The 21,169-nt window shown below is 33.0% G+C and overlaps 2 protein-coding genes across 2 annotated transcripts; both read right to left on the reverse strand.

The window, feature by feature from the left end:
- Nucleotides 1–15,298: 15,298 nt before the first annotated feature.
- On the reverse strand, nt 15,299–16,349 carry LOC145013239 (uncharacterized). Its single transcript, XM_078972050.1, has 5 exons — nt 16,309–16,349; nt 16,096–16,216; nt 15,782–15,964; nt 15,625–15,693; nt 15,299–15,552 (listed from the first exon to the last, which is right to left on the reverse strand). Exons 1-5 carry the CDS (start codon nt 16,347–16,349, stop codon nt 15,328–15,330), a joined length of 639 nt encoding a protein of 212 aa, XP_078828176.1. The 3' UTR covers nt 15,299–15,327.
- A 746-nt stretch (nt 16,350–17,095) lies between these two features.
- LOC145013250 (uncharacterized) lies at nt 17,096–18,943 on the reverse strand. The gene is made up of 6 exons (XM_078972060.1): nt 18,921–18,943; nt 18,773–18,828; nt 17,889–18,040; nt 17,501–17,768; nt 17,304–17,397; nt 17,096–17,231 (listed from the first exon to the last, which is right to left on the reverse strand). Exons 1-6 carry the CDS (start codon nt 18,941–18,943, stop codon nt 17,096–17,098), a joined length of 729 nt encoding a protein of 242 aa, XP_078828186.1.
- Between the last annotated feature and the right edge of the window lie 2,226 nt (nt 18,944–21,169).

Below are 21,169 nucleotides of genomic sequence, written 5' to 3' on the forward strand. Positions count from 1 at the left end.
GTCAAATGTGTGATAGTTGAGTTTTGGGCTAGGAAACCTAATGGACTAAGGGGGGAACGAAATTATGATGAAGGATCATCATATTTTCGTCCAAGGCCTCATTCCATAAGGTTTCTTGGGCTGCTTGGTGGCTAAGCTATCCATTAGGGTTTTGACTGAAACCCTAGCACCCTATAGTATAAATACATACCCTATGCTTCAATTTAAGGCCACTTGATTCCAAGGGAACCCTATGGCCGAAATTAGCATCATTCCCTTCTCTCTCTTAGTTGCCTTCTTGCTTCAAGGTGTTTGTGAGCCATTAGAGGCACTACAATTGTGGTGCTTGCTTTCAAGAGTTCAAGAGAGTTCAAGGGATCAAGGAAACTAGTTGTTATTGCTATATAACAACAAAGGTATGTTTTCTACACTTCTATGTAAATTTCGAAAATTATAGAAGCATGCTAGGGTTTATTTTGTGTTCATAAAGTTGTATGTCTTATAGTGAAAACATAGATCCAAACTAGGGTTGCATGCACACATAGGATTGTTTGTACATAACCCAACAGTGGTATCAGAGCCATTGGTTTTTTGTTTTCAATTGGATTTGATGCATATTATGAACTTGACAAATTAGGGTTTATGGCAAGTAAACCCTAAGGCTTGGTGATTTTCGCAAATTAGGGTTGCCAAACCCTAGTTGGCGATTTTTGATAGGGTTCTTGAAACCTTTTTGCCTAGCCTCCAAATTTCGAAATTAGGGTTATGAAACCCTAGGGATTTCGAAAATCCCTTGTCCCCAAGATAAGGTCCCAAGATTTTAGGGATATGGATAATACTATCTTTGTGATTATCAATTTAATTGTTTAAACTAGATAATTGAAGATCTTGTATTATCCTTTCCATATATTTAAAAATAAAAGGATTAAATAAATTAATAGTTTAATTTTATGATAATCCCTAAAGATTTAATATTTCAAATTAATTGTTTGATTTTGATAAATATTAAATCAAAGATTTTTGGTGTTTAAAATTTTAAATTAAATAGCCTTAATTCCGAAAATTTTAAATACACATTAAGATACTAGTATTTTTGAAATGTTTTAAAATACACCCTTATACAATTATGATATTATAAGATTAATTATTATATATGTATAAGAATAAGCTAGTCTTATCGCTAGTAGGCCTCATTCACGAAGCCAGTCTATAAGGTGGGTATAAGGTTGCTGCCTATAAAATGGCGCTTAATGGATGTACACTCACATCTACCGCTTGCTTGACTGGTGGAGGGTCGTTAGCCGAACGGATAGGATAGGGCACTTAATTCCTCATTAAAAGTATAATGGAAATATTAAAGTAACTACATTGTTTTACAAATTCCCACTCTTAGTTACTTTAGGGTAAAATGTGAAAATGATGCTAATCCATGGAATTACACTTCGTACCCTTGTCAAACGTTGATGGAGCGCGTGTGGTTAACCGGCACATCAATTTGGGGATGACATTGGTAGCGAAGGGTGACTCGATGTTTGTCATAGATCAATGGAGCGTGTGTGGTTCACCGGCACATTGATTAGGTGATAAAGACATTGAGTGCACCGCGTTGATTCGCATGGTTATTCACAAATTTGTTTGCGATCCTCGGCATCCCAATCGCAAATTTGAAATGCATATCGAGATTTAAACATGCCATTGAAAAGTTCAATGAATCTCAAAGATCTAGGAGTTTTCAATACATTTAAAACCTAAATTGCTTTTTCGTTTTTCATGGTGAGAATTAGTGAATCATCATTCACTTACCTTCAAATTATTTACTTTTAGAGTACGGCATCCCTTTCTAAGTTGTAAATAATGTTGTTGGATCCTAGCCCTAATTACTCATTTGGGTGTTTAATTAGGGATTCATTTCTAATCAAACTTTGTTCCTTTTCAGATGTCAACAAACAACAACAACAACGCTTCTGGGTCATTCTCGTTGATGAACTTGTGTCAGAAAGTGGCATTTGATGGTTCAAACTTCACCGAGTGGATGAGGTATATCCGCATGATCACACGCTACGAGGACAAAGAATATGTCCTCGATGAAAAGCTTGAGAAGATCATCCCAGATGTTGCTACTCCTGAGGAATTGGCCGCCTTTGAGGCCCACGAGCGTGATGCCACGAAAGTTCACTGCATCATGCTGGCCACCATGAACCCCGAACTCCAAAAGTCCTATGAGGACATGTATCCATATGAAATGCATCAGGATTTGCTGGAAAGGTATCACCAGAGCGCGAGGCAAGAGCGCTATGAGATCATTACTACCATGATCACGGCTAAGATGGGGAGTGGAGAATCCCTAACCTCTCATTTGCAGAAAATGCAGAGGTATGTTGATCGTCTTCTCAAACTTAATGTTAAGTTTGATGAGGATTTGGCTATCGACATAATCCTCCACACCTTGCCCTCCTGCTACAATCAGTTTAGGATGACCTACCATATGAATAAAGAGGAGGTCTCCTTGAGCAAGCTCCAAGGACTCTTGAGGACTGCTGAGAGCAACCTCAAAGACAAATCCGTTGCACCGTCCCCTGCTGTGGCCGCTCCTGTGATGACAATAGGTCAAGGAAAGGGTAAAAAGAGGAAGGCTCCATGCAAGAGCCACCATAAGGGGAAACCCCGTGATGGTTCGTCCTCAAGTGGGACCAAAGTAGGCCCTGCTAGACCCTCTTCCGATCCTAAAGAAGCAGAGTGCTTCTATTGCCACCAAAAGGGCCACTGGAAGCGAAGCTGCCCACAATATCTGCAGGACATTAAAGATGGGAAGATCAAGCCCACATTTGCAGGTATGTATTCTATTAAATCTAATAACTCATCATTTGCTACTTCATGGGTTCTTGATACAGGATGTGGTTACCACATTTGTTCTGATTTGCAGGGCCTAAAAAGAAGTAGGGAAATGGAGCATGGGAAGATGAACCTGATTATGGGAAACAGAAGATCATCGCCTGTGACCAAAGTCGGTGTTTATTCTTTAGTGTTGAGTAATGGGTTAGGAATAGATTTAGAGAATTGCTGTTATTCGCCAGATATGGCAAGAAACATTATTTCTTTTCACGGGTTGTTTAGACAAGGTTTCAGATATTCTTTTGATAATAGTAATGGTTCTATTAATGTTTATTTGAATGGTGTCTTTTATTTCAATGCATTACCTTGTAATGGGATTTATGAATCTGTGATGATTGTTGATAATTTCGAAAATAATGTTTTGAATATTGATTCGTCTACTAGTCTAGACAAAGCATGCTTGTGGCACTGTCGCCTTGGCCATGTCAACAAGAAACGCATAGCCCAACTCCAAAAGGATGGAGTGTTGGAATCATTCGACCTTAGGGACGATGATACATGTGAATCTTGTTTACTTGGGAAGATGACCAAGTCACCCTTTACTGGCACTTGTGAAAGGGGTGAGGGTTTATTGGATCTCATACACACTGATGTGTGTGGGCCCTTTAGATCCACCACAAGGGATGCTTGCCGCTTCTACGTGACTTTTACAAATGATTATAGCAGATATGGATATATCTACTTGATCAAGCAAAAGTCGGAAACCTTTGAAAAGTTCAAAGAGTTTAAGAGTGAAGTGGAGAATCAGCTGGGCAGGAAAATCAAGATGCTTCGGTCAGACCGAGGAGGAGAGTACCTAAGTCTTGAGTTTCACGACTATCTAAAAGAATGTGGAATCGTTTCACAATTGACGCCTCCAAGAACACCACAATTGAACGGTGTGGCTGAGAGACGTAATCGGACCCTGTTGGACATGGTTCGTTCTATGATGAGTCGGACTTCGTTACCAATAGCTTTCTGGGGGTATGCCTTAGAGACTGCTGCCCGTATACTTAACTTAGTTCCCACTAAGAAGGTTTCCAAGACTCCTCACGAGATGTGGACAGGGAAGGCTCCCTCGTTGGCACATATTAAGGTTTGGGGTTGTGAGGCTTTCGTAAGACGAGAGACTCACGACAAACTTGAACCTCGTAGTGAGAAGTGTTATTTCATCGGCTATCCACAGAAGTCTTTTGGCTACCTTTTCTATAGACCGAGTGACAATGTTGTCTTCGTAGCTAGAAGAGGAGTTTTCCGAGAAAAGGAATTGATAGGCCAAGAAGACAGTGGGAGGCAAATTGAACTTGAAGAAATTCAAGATCAAAGCGATGAAGGAACCTCTGACACTGGCACTCAACTTGAGGAGGAAACTCCTGTTGAGCCTGTTGACGTGTCCTTACCTCTTCGACGTTCCTCTAGGGCTAGTGTTCCACCCCAGTTTTATGGTTTTCATATTACTACTGAAGGGGATACGTTTATTAGTGATAGTACACTAGTAAATTTGGATGAACCTAGCAACTATAAGGAAGCCATGGCAGGCCCAGAGTCTGCAAAATGGAAAGAGGCTATGGACAGCGAGATTCAGTCCATGTACGACAACCAAGTTTGGAATTTGGTTGATAATGTACCAGGTCGTAAGACAGTCGGGTGCAAGTGGATCTTCAAGAAGAAGACGGACATGGATGGGAAAGTGCATACTTATAAAGCGCGATTGGTTGCGAAGGGCTTTACTCAAACTCCCGGAGTTGACTATGATGAGACCTTCTCACCAGTTGCGAAGATAAAGTCTATTAGGGTAATGCTTGCCATAGCTGCGTTTCATGATTATGAAATATGGCAGATGGACGTAAAGACCGCTTTCCTTAATGGAAAGTTGGCTGAGGATGTCTACATGAATCAGCCAGAGGGTTTTGTCGATGTGAAGCATCCGAATAGAGTATGCAAGCTTGAGAGATCTATTTATGGATTGAAACAAGCATCTCGCAGATGGAATCTTTGTTTTGATGAGAAGGTTAAAGAGTTTGGCTTTCTGCGAAGCGAAGATGAATCTTGTGTGTATGTCAAAGCCAGTGGGAGTATAATAAGCTTTCTCGTATTGTATGTCGACGACATACTACTCATAGGAAACGATGTCCCAACCTTGCAGGAGGTCAAGTCCTGGCTTGGGAAATGTTTCGCTATGAAGGACCTCGGAGAAGCTGCTTATATTCTGGGAATAAGAATAGTAAGAAACAGGGAAAAGAGACTGATAGGACTCAGTCAGGATACATACTTGGAAAAGGTGCTAAAGCGTTTTAGTATGGAAAATTCCAAGAAAGGGGAGTTGCCAATCCAAAGCAATACCAAACTGAGTAAGACTCAGAGCCCGAGTACAGAAACAGAGATAGCTGATATGAGCCGAGTACCTTACGCTTCCGCAGTAGGCTCTATCATGTACGCTATGACTTGTACTCGCCCTGATGTGGCCTTCGCTTTAAGCATGGTCAGCAGATATCAAGGGAATCCTGGTAGAGCACATTGGATTGCAGTTAAGAATATTCTTAAGTACCTTCGGAGGACCAAGGAATGGTTTCTAGTCCTCGGTGGGAGTGATGACTTAAGGGTACGAGGGTACAGTTATGCTAGTTTTCAGACGGATCGGGATAACTTCCGATCGCAGTCGGGCTGGGTCTTTACCCTAAATGGAGGAGCAGTGACTTGGAAAAGTTCCAAACAAGAGACCGTAGCTGATTCAACGTGCGAATCAGAGTATATTGCGGCGAGCGAAGCGTCAAAGGAGGCTATATGGTTGAAGAACTTCATTGGAGACCTTGGAGTTGTGCCATCCATAAAGGAGCCCATGGAAATTTTCTGTGATAATGAAGGAGCGGTTGCCTTAACCAAGGAACCAAGGGATCATGGCAGATCTCGACATATCGACAGGAAATACCATTTTATTAGACATCGGGTAGAAGAGGGACTCCTCGTTGTGAAGAGGGTATCGTCAGAAGATAACCCAGCAGATCCCCTTACGAAGGGACTGAGTAGGGTCAAGCATTTTCAGCACGCTAGGAGCGTAGGGCTGAAGGACGATATTAGTTCAGATTAGATAGGTAGGAAACTTGTAATAGATAATGTCATACTCAACAATTGATGATTAAATAAAAGTGTGTTATTTATAAGAAAGTTTCTATCATGTGTTGATTATTTATCTATTTTTCCGATTTTTGCATGTTTTGACTTCCTGAATAATGAGATTATTCGAACAGTCCACAATCGCTCATATGTTGGAAGTAGATATGAAGAAAGATTGTCATAAATTTGTTTGTAGATTGTCTGAAAAGTTTTAGACATAGCAAAGGTTTGCTGCAAAGTTTATGAGTGCTTATGAAATTAGTATTGAGCATTGGAACAGACCCACACTTGCTGGTATTACTTCATGAATGTCATCACAAGTGATCGCAAGATGATAATATCATATAATCTTTAAACCTAGAGATATGGTTATTGTTTGCTAGTTGATTATACATTGATAATGCGAAAACGCATCAGTAACTTGATGTCATAAAACGCATTATTGTGTATGGTTTAACTGGTAAATGATAAAGGCATATTAGTCGACGTTTTTCTGTTCCTTTTATTCTATGAGGATAAAAGCGATATCTCGGCCACTTGATGATTTGGTTTGACTTATGTGCCGGGCCCGGTCAAGATGAAGTTGATGTGTTCAACTGAGTTCTATGTCGAACGAATCAGAGATCAAGAAATAAAATGCTAGACAATAAGTATTGTTAGCATGATATCTAGAACAGAGGATTATACGATCCCTTATCTAAAGGACAAGTTATTGGTCAGAGTTGACAGCGGCTATTGAAAGCTACGATTGCTATCGGGTTCGGAAGTAATACGTGAGATATAGTTACTAGAATTATCCAAGTGGGAGACTGTTGGGTTAATGTCTAAGTCAGTAACTATATTTGGTATATACTTGACCCGAGTGTGCATGGTCCTTTTGGGTTGCCTTCACCAAAGCAACTTGACAAGGTAATTTGATATGAGAGAGGAGATATTATGATTTATTAATATATTATAAGAATAATATATTAAAGGAGAAATCATATTTATTTGATTAGTATTAGTCATAAATTAATTAGGAATTAATTTGGTGACTAAAAGAGACAAATTGAATAAAGGGGTATAAACTGTCAAATGTGTGATAGTTGAGTTTTGGGCTAGGAAACCTAATGGACTAAGGGGGGAACGAAATTATGATGAAGGATCATCATATTTTCGTCCAAGGCCTCATTCCATAAGGTTTCTTGGGCTGCTTGGTGGCTAAGCTGTCCATTAGGGTTTTGACTGAAACCCTAGCACCCTATAGTATAAATACATACCCTATGCTTCAATTTAAGGCCACTTGATTCCAAGGGAACCCTAGGGCCGAAATTAGCATCATTCCCTTCTCTCTCTTAGTTGCCTTCTTGCTTCAAGGTGTTTGTGAGCCATTAGAGGCACTACAATTGTGGTGCTTGCTTTCAAGAGTTCAAGAGAGTTCAAGGGATCAAGGAAACTAGTTGTTATTGCTATATAACAACAAAGGTATGTTTTCTACACTTCTATGTAAATTTCGAAAATTATAGAAGCATGCTAGGGTTTATTTTGTGTTCATAAAGTTGTATGTCTTATAGTGAAAACATAGATCCAAACTAGGGTTGCATGCACACATAGGATTGTTTGTACATAACCCAACATTACTATCAGCTTCATTATTGCTTCGTACAACGGCAACTGTAGCTCTATCAGGTCCCTTGTTTATGTATTTGAATAAATAATTTATCGAAGAACCCTGATTGCACCATTCAACATTAATATGTGCCTGATATCTTTTCAATAGATATTTGTTGTATGGGACAACATTTCTATTATCCAATTTCACACCCGATTTTTCAACAAAATGACCATCATTTCTTCTCCTATATAATGGAAAACCATTCTGATCAACAGAGTTATGATTACAGAATTGTTTTGGAAAGTTTTTCGAACACTTGTTGTCGACCATGCATGGACAATTGATGTTTTCAGCTCCACATGGACCATGAATCATGAACTCTTGCACAAGTTTATACAACTCTGGATCTTCATCTATGTTTGGTATCTCAGTGGAAATTATCGTATCGATCAATTCAACAGTGGGTAACTTGTAGTCAGAATGCATAAATAAACATATATGACTATGCGGCAAACCTCTTTTTTGAAATTCAATTGTATAAACAACTGCAAAATATTTTGGAAAAAAAATAAAAAATGATTATACCGTAAGGAAAAATATAAAAAATATGTAATAAAAATTATAACTTTTATCAATTATGAAGAAACATAATTTCAAATACCTGCTTGAACTATGCCGAAAATGTGATTCTCCCTTAGGTCTTTAATAAATGCATCAAGCTTGATCTTGAACAACCTACATAGTATATCAGGTCTGTCTTCTGGTTGAAGTGAAGTATCCTTAAGGAACCTTTTAACCTCTGGCCATTTGGGATTACACGTAAAGGTTATGAAGAAATCAGGATATCCAAACCATTTACATAGCGACATGGCATCCAAATAGTTTTGCAGCATATAACGCGCACCACCTGTGAAAGATGAAGGTAATATCACACGTTGGCCGATGTTGGAGATATTTGTAGTTCCTTGAGCTTTTTGTTTACTTAAATTCTCGTAAGACTCGCATCTAAGAACATGTTGTTGGCTACGTATGAAATACATTCTTTCACTTTCAATCATCGTATACGCATCTATCAAAAATTGTTGAAACAACCTTTTTGAATTAAGAATCAGTGAGAACGAATGATCTCTGTCTTGAATTCTGAAAGCGAAAAATTCTCTCATTGTACATTTCGAGCGCTTGTTGTTGGTTGTAGATTCAACACCTCTATGAAGAATATCAACGTTGTAACCATCATCCCCATATGGAAATAGTAGCGGATATTGGAGAGGAAGGTAAGAAGGATGCAATTCACTGATACGCTGTAGAAATCCCGATTTTGTCTGAACAACAATATCTCTATTTTCAACCGAATCAAAATTGTCACCTACAATTAAAGCGGCAACCTCAGAAGCAGTTGGTAGGTTATATGTCCTTCCATCTCGATCCCTTTTCCCGATAATTCTTAACTTCATATCAACTTCAGGATTTTTTTTAAAAGTATCTCTTACCATCCTATAAGAGCTAACCAAGACATTATTTGAATCTAACATCACCTTCAAATCTTGAATAATATCATTATCGATTGATGTAGATTGATGCTTTTCCCCACTATAAAAAATGAAAATATACATAATATTAGTAAAAAAATAAAAATAAAAAAAGATTAAAGTTAAGTATGAATAAGAAGTTTGAAAATATACCCAAAGCATGTTTGTCTATTTGAAATTTCGTTCTCAGTATCATAAATGTATAACTGAGAGAATTTTGGTTGCGATCCATTTGGTGGTAAAAGGCTTCCAATAGTATGATAATTTTGACCACCAAGTCTGAAAATATATGGAGCATTTCCTCTATTGATTGAATAATCAATTTTACCACCCATTGACGTAAAAGAAAACATTGAATTGTAACGTCGAATGTTTTTCATGAAGTTTTTGCTTTTAGAATCCGTTGCTCTGAACATTCTTTCATAAGTTGGTGGTGCGTTCTTTAAATCTGGTAGTTGAACCTTGCCATAACCACAACATAATGAATAATTTGTGTTCCCTTTTTTTTTCCTCTTATGGATTCATTTGTCCATAATTTTGCATGACATGTTTGACATACAACAATTTGATCACCATGATCCAAATATTCTGTAAGAAAATAAAGTTGTTTTAGTAAAATATTTAATTTTATAAGTATATACAATATGATATTTCAGGTGTAAGATAAAAAATGGGTATATATATGTATTACCTTTGGAAATACCTACTATTAGGTTTTCATTATTGACTTCATGTACATCTTCTAGATCTGTTGTCAAGTCAATCAATGGAATAGGAGATAAATGTTCCAACTTCCTTTTTAATTTATGACATCCTGGATTTAACTTGATTGATGATGAAGAAGCAATTATTGTAGATGCATTTCTTGAAGTCATGCCATTACGAAGTCCAGAGTAATGTATTTTATTTTGTAACGTTGAAGTAACATAGTTATTGAAACTAATATTAGCTGGAAAAAAGTAGTAAATATATATAAATATATTAGAAAGTGGTTAAAAGTAAATTTCAAAAACAAATATTATTACCGTTTGAAATGTTAGATAATGGAGTTCTAACATTTATACATGAAGGAGAAGATTGTAGGGGTGTACTTTGGTTTCCACGTGATCTATAGAAAAAGACATTTTCATTTTGTTGAACAACGTTTTTTGATTGATCTGTAAAAAAGAACATGTTATAAAAATTGAAGACATATATTATAAATTAAAAATTACAATTTCAAACTTTATATTACTACAGGGGAATAATATAAAATGATGAGAATGTATGTATTTTTTATATAGGTTAATGAAGTTTAAAATTTTTTAAAAAAAAAAAATTACAGTTATCCGTGTTTTTCAAGACATGTGGTGTAGACGGATTTTGAACAGTGTATTTTGTATTCCTTTTCTTCGATCTCTTATTATCCAAATATAATTTTCTATGTCTTCTGTTCTCTCTTGCTTGCAAGTAGTACATATTATTGTTTGTTCCTGCATAAAGAATAAAAGTTATCACCATGATCCAAATATTCTGTAAAATAAAAGCGTTGAATAAAATATCAATGAATTTTATAATTATATAGAACATAGTATCTGAAATGTAAAATGGATTTTATTTTTTCATTACCATTTGAGATACCAACTATACGATTTTCACTGTTCACTTGATGTATATTTTCTACATCTTCTGTTAAATCAATCAATGGGATAGGGGATAAATGTCTTGTCTTCGTTTTTAATTTATGACATCCTAGATTTAACTTGATTGATGATGAAGAAGTTGTTACTGTAGATGCATTTTTTGATGTCATATCATTTGAAAGTACATGGTACTGTCTTTTCTTTGCTAACTTGGAAGTGATATATTTATCGAAACCAATGTTATCTGAATAAAATAAAAATAAAATAGTTAACTAAATAAATAAATATTTACATAATGGATAATAGTATATTTTAAAAACCAAAAATAATTACCATTCGTAATGTTAGATAACGGATTTATAACATTTGTAATGTTAGAAAATGGAGTTCTAACATCTGTAAAGGAAGGACAGTATTGTATGGTTGTGTTATGCTTTGCAGGTGTTGTAAATGAATTGACATTTTGAGTTTGACGAACAATGTTGGTTGATTGATCTGCAAATAGAAATAACTTATAAAACTTGTAAATATATGTATTCAACTATATAATAGTAAAAGATGGAATATAAAATACTAATACAGTTATAGTTAATGGTTTTTTTGAAGAGATGCTGTAATGATATACTTGGAACGTTTGGTATTGTTTTTATTTTCTTCGATCTTTTATTTTCCAAATATATTTTTCTTTGTCTTCTTTTCTCTTTGGCCTGCATGTGGTACATGTTACTGTTGTTTTCTGCATAAGAAGACATAGGTTAGGAAATGAAATGTGAAATTATGTACATAATATGTTTATATAATACAATTGAAGTTAGTTAGAATTAAATAAATAATGATAATAAAGTAAATGTATTTAAAAAGTTACCTTTATTAAGATATCGTTTATTAAAATGTTAGCATCATGACTCATCATCCTCATTTCCAACGTAGAGTTTATTAGATTTAAATCTACTGTTTCCCCAATTTCAACCAATCGTGGGTTCGGATGATATCAGGGGTTAAAACCCTAGATCTCCATGGAATCAATGAAGGTAAAATTGTGTGATACACGATAATCGTGATGATTATAAATTGCTTATTGATCTTATGTATCTATTCAAGATTATATTTTTACAATTAGAAAAACATCTATTCCAGCATATTGATTATTGTTGTAAATTTCAACCATAAATTCATAGATAAAACAAAGTGATCTAAACTGATAATACTAACCTGACATATGGATATGGAAATCTTGCAGGTAGAACTGGAATGAGGATTACAACTTTAACGAAGCAGTTTGATGTAAGCTTAATGAAAAATAAATCGCAGAAACAATTGAACATTAAGAAGACGAATGAGGTGTTTCAAAATTTTGGATTTCACGTTTTGAGTTAAAGTTATATTCTTGAATATTGGAAAAAGATTACGATTATATGATTTTATTGTTGTTGGATCTTTATTAGATATAATTTTCTTCCTGATTTTTCAGAATTTAAAAGATTACAACTAAAAATTAGTTTAATATTCAAATTTCATCTAAAAAAGGAGTATAGAATATTAGGAAATAGTTGGTTGAATATAGGTTATTTACAGAAGATAAGTAAATATGCTGCAACCATTACAAAAATGTATGGATTAATTTTAGAGAATGAAAGATATAAATTTTGTTTACAATTTGTTATTGATTATTTATTAAAAATAACATATTTATCGTGACAAAAATAATAGTTATTATAAATAATAGACATAAATGTTCCATGTTTAAAATAATCAACATAAAGATGCGAAGGTGATTATGGTTAATATTCATTATTGGAGTCAAATGCAGTTCACGTGTAAAAGCAAAAATGTTCGCATTTGGTAATACAAGTCAAAATTGGGTTTCGCATATGAGGTTGTATGGATTGGGGTTAAAGATTCGAAGGTGATTATGGTTAATATTCCTTTCGTATTTGGTGAGACAAACAACTCAAATGCGAATGAAGTAAAAAAAAAAATGACTGGAACATGCGAAGAAAGAGGGTGAATGAAGAATGTGAATTTTACAGTAGAATGCGAATTGGGGAAGAAAGCTAAGAATTTCGCATTTTTATTATACAAATTGATTGATTGATTGATTTGTCTTAATTGTTAATTGCGATATATGAAATACTTATGAATTTAGGGGCAATATCGTCATTTTGAAGTAAAATAAGCCTTGGTTATTAAATGAATCATAAGAAGGATCTGTTATTTGATTTTGGAATTGGGGCGAATAATCGAACCATTTGGAGTTGCGAATTTGATTTTGAAAAGCCAATCAGTTGGGTTCGCATATAAAACAGAAGTTTTGATTTTGGATTAGCAATTGGGTTAATTGGTTTATTGATTGAGGGACGATTCGTGAAGAAAAATGCGAAGTCAAGAAGTACTGTGAAATGTGATTTGTTCAATATTGGAGTGAAATGCAGTTCACGTGTAAAAGCAAAAATGTTCGCATTTGGTAATACAAATCAAAATTGGGTTTCGCATATGAGGTTGTATGGATTGGGGTTAAAGATACGAAGGTGATTATGGTTAATATTCATTTCGTATTTGGTGAGACAAACAACTGAAATGCGAATGAACTAAAAAAAAAAATGACTGGAACATGCGAAGAAAGAGGGTGAATGAAGAATGTGAATTTTACAGTAGAATGCAAATTGGGGAAAAAAGCTAAGAATTTCGTATTTTTCTTATACAAATTGATTGATTGATTGATTTGTCTTAATTGTTAATCGCGATATATGAAATAATTAAGTTAGGGGCAATACGGTCATTTTGAAGTAAAAGAAGCCTTGGTTATTAAATGAATCATACGAAGGATCTGTTATTTGATTTTGGAATTGGGGCGAATAATCGAACGATTTGGAGTTTTGATTCGCAATTGGATTGATGATTGAGGGATGATTCGTGAAGAAAAACGCGAAGTCAAGGACTGTGAAATTGTTGTTTGCAAAAATTTAAAAACTCGATTGTGGAGTTGTTGATGCTCATTTTGCGAAAGTAAAACAATCGAGTGTTTGCATCTGTGAATGAATTTGAAGTCAATTGGGTTAATATTCGCATATGGGTTCAACATATGAATTTTTGATTTCGCAAGTTTAGAGTTCAAGAACTAAACTGTGTTCGCATCTGGAATGAAAATTTTGTGGTTCGCATTTGATTAATTAGGTTAAAATGGAAGGTGATTAATGCGAAGGGATGCGAAGGGTGTAAGAATGAAGATGCGAAGTATTTCACAGTAGAATGAGAAATAATCCATTCTTTTGTTTATCATTTAAGTGTAGATGTTACCAAGAAAACAATGAGAAAATTACATATTTACTGATATACCCTTAAGGGTATATAATGAGAAAAAAACTAAAAATCGAAAACTAAACAGAAAAAACCTGTATATTTAACAAAAAAATTAGGATATAAACAGGAAAATCGTAAAGCATTGATTGATTTATATATTTAATTGTATCACTTGCAAACATACTTTTCAAAAACAGATATAAACATATACGTACATATAGACAATAAAACATATATTTAGAAAAATAAACTAAAAGATGATCAATTCCAAAATATAGTATTGTACTTTGAGAGTAGATTCGTAAACATAGGATATAGTGTAACAGGAAGTTTAAAATGAAATTTGTAATTTTTTTGTTTATTATTTAAACGGGTTTGATAAATCACATGAATTGATAATTTGAGTTACTTTTTCAACAGGTTTGTAGTTTATATGAATATGATGTTAAAAGAAACCAGCAACTGATAAAAGTATTTTCAAGTTTTCAGAAAACGTGTCATGTAAGAAAAATCATTATGGAAGAATTATTGGTCTAACCATCCAAATACCCTAATTACGATTAAGTATTTAGATGGACCAAATCATTGGAGGAAGCAAATAGGTGTAGAAGAAATTGAATGGTCCTATGACTCTAATGTATCACATACAGTTATATAAGATACACATATTAAGAAAACCAAAAATCGACATACACAGATCGTGACTATATGTACCAGAATATACATAAAGAAATACCAATGTATCAAACTGTTATACATAACAGGTAAAAAAATAGAGGGAAAAGTGATGAAATCGATTAAGAATGTAGATGAAATAGAACATCTAAAAGGTAAAGAGCAATGTAGTTTTGTGAAATGTGATTTGTTCAATATTGGAGTCAAATGCAGTTCACGTGTTATTATGTGTTTAAGTTGATTAGGAGTAAATAAGTTAGTTAATTACAGAGATAGTGTAAATACAGAAGTACATTTAGGTAAAATAAAGTGGTATGTCAAATAAATTGATATGTAAAATGAAACATATAATTAACTGCATAATTACACATATGAATGTAATTCTTCAAGATTTTGTGGGAATAAAGCAATGTAGTTTAAAATAAGTTGTAGGAAAAACAAAATAACATGGCAAACCAAATTATAGGACTACAAAAAAACCCAATGGTCCGAATGTACTTTCAAGAAACAAAAATAACAACCATGAAATCCCAAACAAAAACATTCAAAACCAAGAAAGATAAAAACGTAAACGGCTTAGGAGTCTATGATGCAAAATCAAAATTAAACACGAAGTAAGATTGTTTGTCGAAGTAAAATGCATTTACTTTTCTTTCTTGGGTACCAAAAGAGGAGTTGGTTGTTCATCTGGTGGTGACAGTCTAGGATATTTAGAAGTAGACAAATTCTCCATTTCATCAATATCTATGCATGTAGCAAGGTTTCTTTTCAACTCAATTGGTGTAGAAATGAATTTTATAGGACTTGTTGCAGTTGACTTGTCCCTAGCACATGGAGTTAAATTTTCACCGGTCTGTGAAAAAGAATCCTAAAAAAATATTTACTTAGTTGTTATAAATTAAAAGAAAATATTTGAGAAATATATTTTAAAAACTAAAACCTTGAGAACTTTGGTGTCATGAGAACCAACATCTGAAGAACCAATCAAGAATGAATCAGAATTAGCAGGCTGCATCACAAGATGAAAACAAATGATATTGAGTCAGATATTGTTGGGTCAATGTGTTAAAAAACAAAATATAATTGTTGAAAAAAACCTGTGGAGTAAGATTATTTTTTTCCAATTCATCAATTATGTCTGCATTCTCAGTTAATCTTGATATCCCATAAAGATTACTTTTATTATCGACATTGTAACGTGTGATATCAATCTTAATTGCCAACTTTCTGTCCAACACAACTTTCAACTCCATTGGATACAATTCCAAATTGTTGCCAAGCTAAAATGTAAATAAATATCATTAGAAAATTTGTATGTAAAATATATAATGGCAAGTTTTAGGCCAACACAATTGTAAACACCTTTTGAAAAAAATCCAAACTAATGCCAAGTTAAAATATAAAATAATACCTTCTTGTTTTTATCATACAACTCTTTAGCTGTGTATTTGAACAACTTCTTTGCTTCTTGGTCAAATAAAGTTAAAGTCAATGTTCCTGTGTTGTCTTGAACCCGAAGTGGGATTTTAAATCTAAATAAAGTATAAAATTATATTATATTAGACAATTATGATAAACATATATTATTATTATATAAAATTAATATCTAATACCTTGGAATAACTGAAATTTTGATATTTTTGCATTTAAGATTAGCACATTCATAAGTAACGATTTCGGCCACTTCATGAGAACCATCAACCTTATCAGTTGAAGACTCTTTTTCTTTTGCTGACTTTTTGCAGTTGCTACAAGCAAGGTAATACCAACGTATATTTTGACGTATTCCCTTAACAGTACCAACAATAATGACTGTCTTTTCCTGGATATTAAAATAATGCTCATTGTTAATAAATGTTATTTTGCGAAAGTGTATTTTAGTTTAGTTATAACAATATACTCTAAATATGAAAAAACATTTAAAATTTAAAAACATAAGTGCATTAAACTAACAATTTTAAAAATAATGTAAAGTACCTCCAAAGGTTCAAACAAGTCTTCAATGTTAGAAAACAAATGATTTTTCAGAAAGTCATCATGTTCTGTGTCTTGTTTTGATGCAATCATTTTAATTCCACTTGATGACAGTTGTTGTCCATTTTTAGAGACCAATCTGTTCATTTACAACAAAGAAATGATTTAAATTTATTATAGTATGAAATAAATAAATCTGATAATACATAGGAAATTCTAAATGAAAATACTTGTTTTTGTAGATTGTAATTTCATCGATATCATTGTTTATGAAAACCCTACTAACATCAAAGTAAGTGGATGAAAAAGGACGACCTGCCAAAATAAATTTGATTATTCAATAATATATATATATATATATATATATATATATATATATATATATATATATATATATATATATATATATTAGATTAGATTATGCTTGTTAAAAATAGTTACAAACCATTAATAAACTTCACCCTGGCAAATTGAACAATAACAACAACTGGAGCAAGGCTGTTATTGTTAGCAAGAAAATCATGCATGTAGTATGCATTATGACCCCACAAAGTTATCTTAAGCTTAGTATCCCTGAAATAATAAACAAATATTGTAAATAATATAAATGAAGCTATATTACTTGTTTGTAATAATGGTGAATACTCTATATCTTGAAGATGCAAGAGCATCTTGTGTTTTGATTTATCTTGTTCTGAGGTATCCATATGCCCATACTCAAAAATGTGTCCAATAATATCTACAAAAGGAAGGAAATATAATTTAATATAAAATATCAAATTGTAATACGAAGAAAGAATTTAGGATGTTATATAGCAAAAGTTAATATTAAATAAACCAACCAAAAGAGTTTGACTCCAGGATGTTGTTAGAAACGATAGTATTGAAGTCAACAAAATGAAAGCCATGTGCAGATCCAGAAAAGTTTTCACAATCTTTTACAATTGTATCGTGATAAAAATTTAGTTTTGATTCCGGATGAGCAAACTTAAATTTTGAAGTATTTGGTGCGACGTTAGGTTTCTTGACGTAAATTGAACTATCCTCTTTTAAATAGCGCTTGAATTTAGGAAACCATTTCTTCAGACATGATGCATGAATTTTCCTTCCCTAAAATAAAAGAAATAATAAATATTTAAATATAATTGCTTATGAGTATCAATAATATAATTGCTTATGAGTATGAATAATTTTTTATAAAAATAATAATTGAATACATCCATCTTATACCTCCTCATCCATCAAAATCATTTCTATCGAGTATGTGTCGTTCGCATCAAATCTTGACTTTTGAGTCCAAAGACGTATGATCCGAACTTTAATTGTGATATCGTCCTTGATTGAGTCAATTTCCTTTATAGGAGTAATATGTTCCATTGTACCTTGCAAGTTAAAAAAAAATTTACATTAAATTAGACAATTATAATCAGCACACAGAAAAAAACAATCAAACAGTCAAGAAGAAAGTACATTGGTAGGCTGTTACGATTAAATTAGACAATTATAATATGCGTTTTTCCAGGTGAGTATTCATATAAAATATTTATTTCCTTAATTAAAACAACAAAAGATATATTTTTATTTATTTTTCCAATCTGCATAACTTTTTTTATGAGTGTAGTCGATGAATCGATAAAGCAAGAACATATGAGTTTTGATTCGCAATTGGATTGATGATTGAGGGATGATTCGTGAAGAAAAATGCGAAGTCAAGGACTGTGAAATTGTTGTTTGCAAGAATTTAAAAACTCGATTGTGGAGTTGTTGATGCTCATTTTGCGAAAGTAAAACAATCGAGTGTTTGCATCTGTGAATGAATTTGAAGTCAATTGGGTTAATATTCGCATAAGGGTTCAACATATGAATTTTTGATTTCGCAAGTTTAGAGTTCAAGAACTAAACTGTGTTCGCATCTGGAATGAAAATTTTGTGGTTCGCATTTGATTAATTAGGTTAAAATGGAAGGTGATTAATGCGAAGGGATGCGAAGGGTGTAAGAATGAAGATGCGAAGTATTTCACAGTAGAATGCGAAATAATCGATTCTTTTGTTTATCATTTAAGTGTAGATGTTACCAAGAAAACAATGAGAAAATTACATATTTACTGATATACCCTTAAGGGTATATAATGAGAAAAACACTAAAAATCGAAAACTAAACAGAAAAAACCTGTATATTTAACAAAAAAATTAGGATATAAACAGGAAAATCGTAAAGCATTGATTGATTTATATATTTAATTGTATCACTTGCAAACATACTTTTCAAAAACAGATATAAACATATACGTACATATAGACAATAAAACATATATTTAGAAAAATAAACTAAAAGATGATCAATTCCAAAATATAGTATTGTACTTTGAGAGTAGATTCGTAAACATAGGATATAGTGTAACAGGAAGTTTAAAATGAAATTTGTAATTTTTTTGTTTATTATTTAAACGGGTTTGATAAATCACATGAATTGATAATTTGAGTTACTTTTTCAACAGGTTTGTAGTTTATATGAATATGATGTTAAAAGAAACCACCAACTGATAAAAGTATTTTCAAGTTTTCAGAAAACGTGTCATGTAAGAAAAATCATTATGGAAGAATTATTGGTCTAACCATCCAAATACCCTAATTACGATTAAGTATTTAGATGGACCAAATCATTGGAGGAAGCAAATAGGTGTTGAAGAAATTGAATGGTCCTATGACTCTAATGTATCACATACAGTTATATAAGATACACATATTAAGAAAACCAAAAATCGACATACACAGATCGTGACTATATGTACCAGAATATACATAAAGAAATACCAATGTATCAAACTGTTATACATAACAGGTAAAAAATAGAGGGAAAAGTGATGAAATCGATTAAGAATGTAGATGAAATAGAACATCTAAAAGGTAAAGAGCAATGTAGTTTTGCTGACCTGATGATGAGTACGTGACCCTTAAAATCGTATTGACTTCTGAAATTGTATTGAAATATATCATCTCTTCCTAAACTGATTTCCTGATTTTTTGGGATTGATATAAAATGGAATTTAAATTGATTACGTGATTTATTGGGATTGATTTGATCTTCAATATTCCACTGAATTAAATTTGAAATTTCCTGATTTATATATTTACTGATTGACGATTTATGTTTCCTGATGTGTACAGTTTTATTTTTGAGAATAGAAGGGCGAAGTGGGAACTTCACTTATAATTTTTGAGCGGGAAAATGCAAGGGTGAGTGGCTAAGGGAATGCCAGGTGGCGTTTCTAGTACTGTTTTATTAGTAGAGAAGATATATATATATATGCTGTTATGTAATTAGACTTAGGGGTGAGCAAAAACCGTACCGCATCGAAAACTAACCGTAAAAACCGCAACAGATAAACTACAACAACAATATAAACCGATAGTGAGGTTTTCTGTTTTTCAAAAAACACAAATTTTCGGTGCGGTACGGTTATTAATTTTCAAAAAACTGCAAAAAAAACCGCACCGCATATTACATACAATTTTTTTGTTAGTTATTAATATATTAAATATTAAAAGAAGATAAGTTTCATGCGTGAAAGAAGGATAAAATTTTAAAAGATAAAATTTTTTGTTTTTTGTTATGTTTAACCTTGAAAAATGGTGAAATTTGACAACTTTAATATATTTATTGTTAATTACTAGTGATTTGTCACACCCCCAAACCAAGGATGGCGGAAACGTCCGGGGGTGGAGGATTTCATATATAGTATCACAACAACGAGTATAATAGTGCTCAAAGTACAAACGACTAATATAAATATAATTGAAAAAGTTACATCATAGTGTAAGTTTACATGTTTCTAAATGAATTACATTATTTTCACATAATACAATGTTTGACGCCTAAGCGTTCCATCCTCAAAAGCCGTTGTTTACCTTTTTTTACTGATTTTCTTAGAATACAAGTAGTTTCGAAAAAGTGTCAACAATTAAGTTGGTGAGTTCATAAGATTTTTGAATGAAATGTTGAAAACCTTCCTTGTAAAAGTAATATTTGTTCCTGAAAACCCAATATTTTCCCTTTTAAATTGTATTATAGTCTTAAATGCGAAGACTAATAGTGTACTAGTATTTTTCCATATAAAATTGTAAATCATGAAAGTTTAAATTGACATAAACTTGTTACTTTAAATAGAAATCCCATAAATCTTGTGTTTGTTAATACCCCATATGAGTTATTATAACCATACTATGGCTTAGTTGGCCTTGTATACAATGTTCTTCAGGTGTCGGAATTTTAATGACATTTGTCACCCCATACCTACCGGTCTAGCTGTTGCATGCAGCTAAGGTGTGAGTTTGTCAAATCCAATATAGATCTATACACAACTATCACGCTCTCCGTACAAGAGATTCTGGTTATAACTACAAGACTTTTGTTGTGCTACTTTGGAAGTAACGTGAAGCGAATGTCTCACAAATATATTCATTAACAGATTTACGTAGTGTGAAATTGAAAACCCCTTTTTGTAGAAATG

The sequence above is a fragment of the Lactuca saligna genome, chromosome 1 (genome assembly GCF_052625555.1).
Source record: "Lactuca saligna cultivar CGN05327 chromosome 1, ASM5262555v1, whole genome shotgun sequence".
Taxonomy (NCBI): Eukaryota; Viridiplantae; Streptophyta; class Magnoliopsida; order Asterales; family Asteraceae; genus Lactuca; species Lactuca saligna.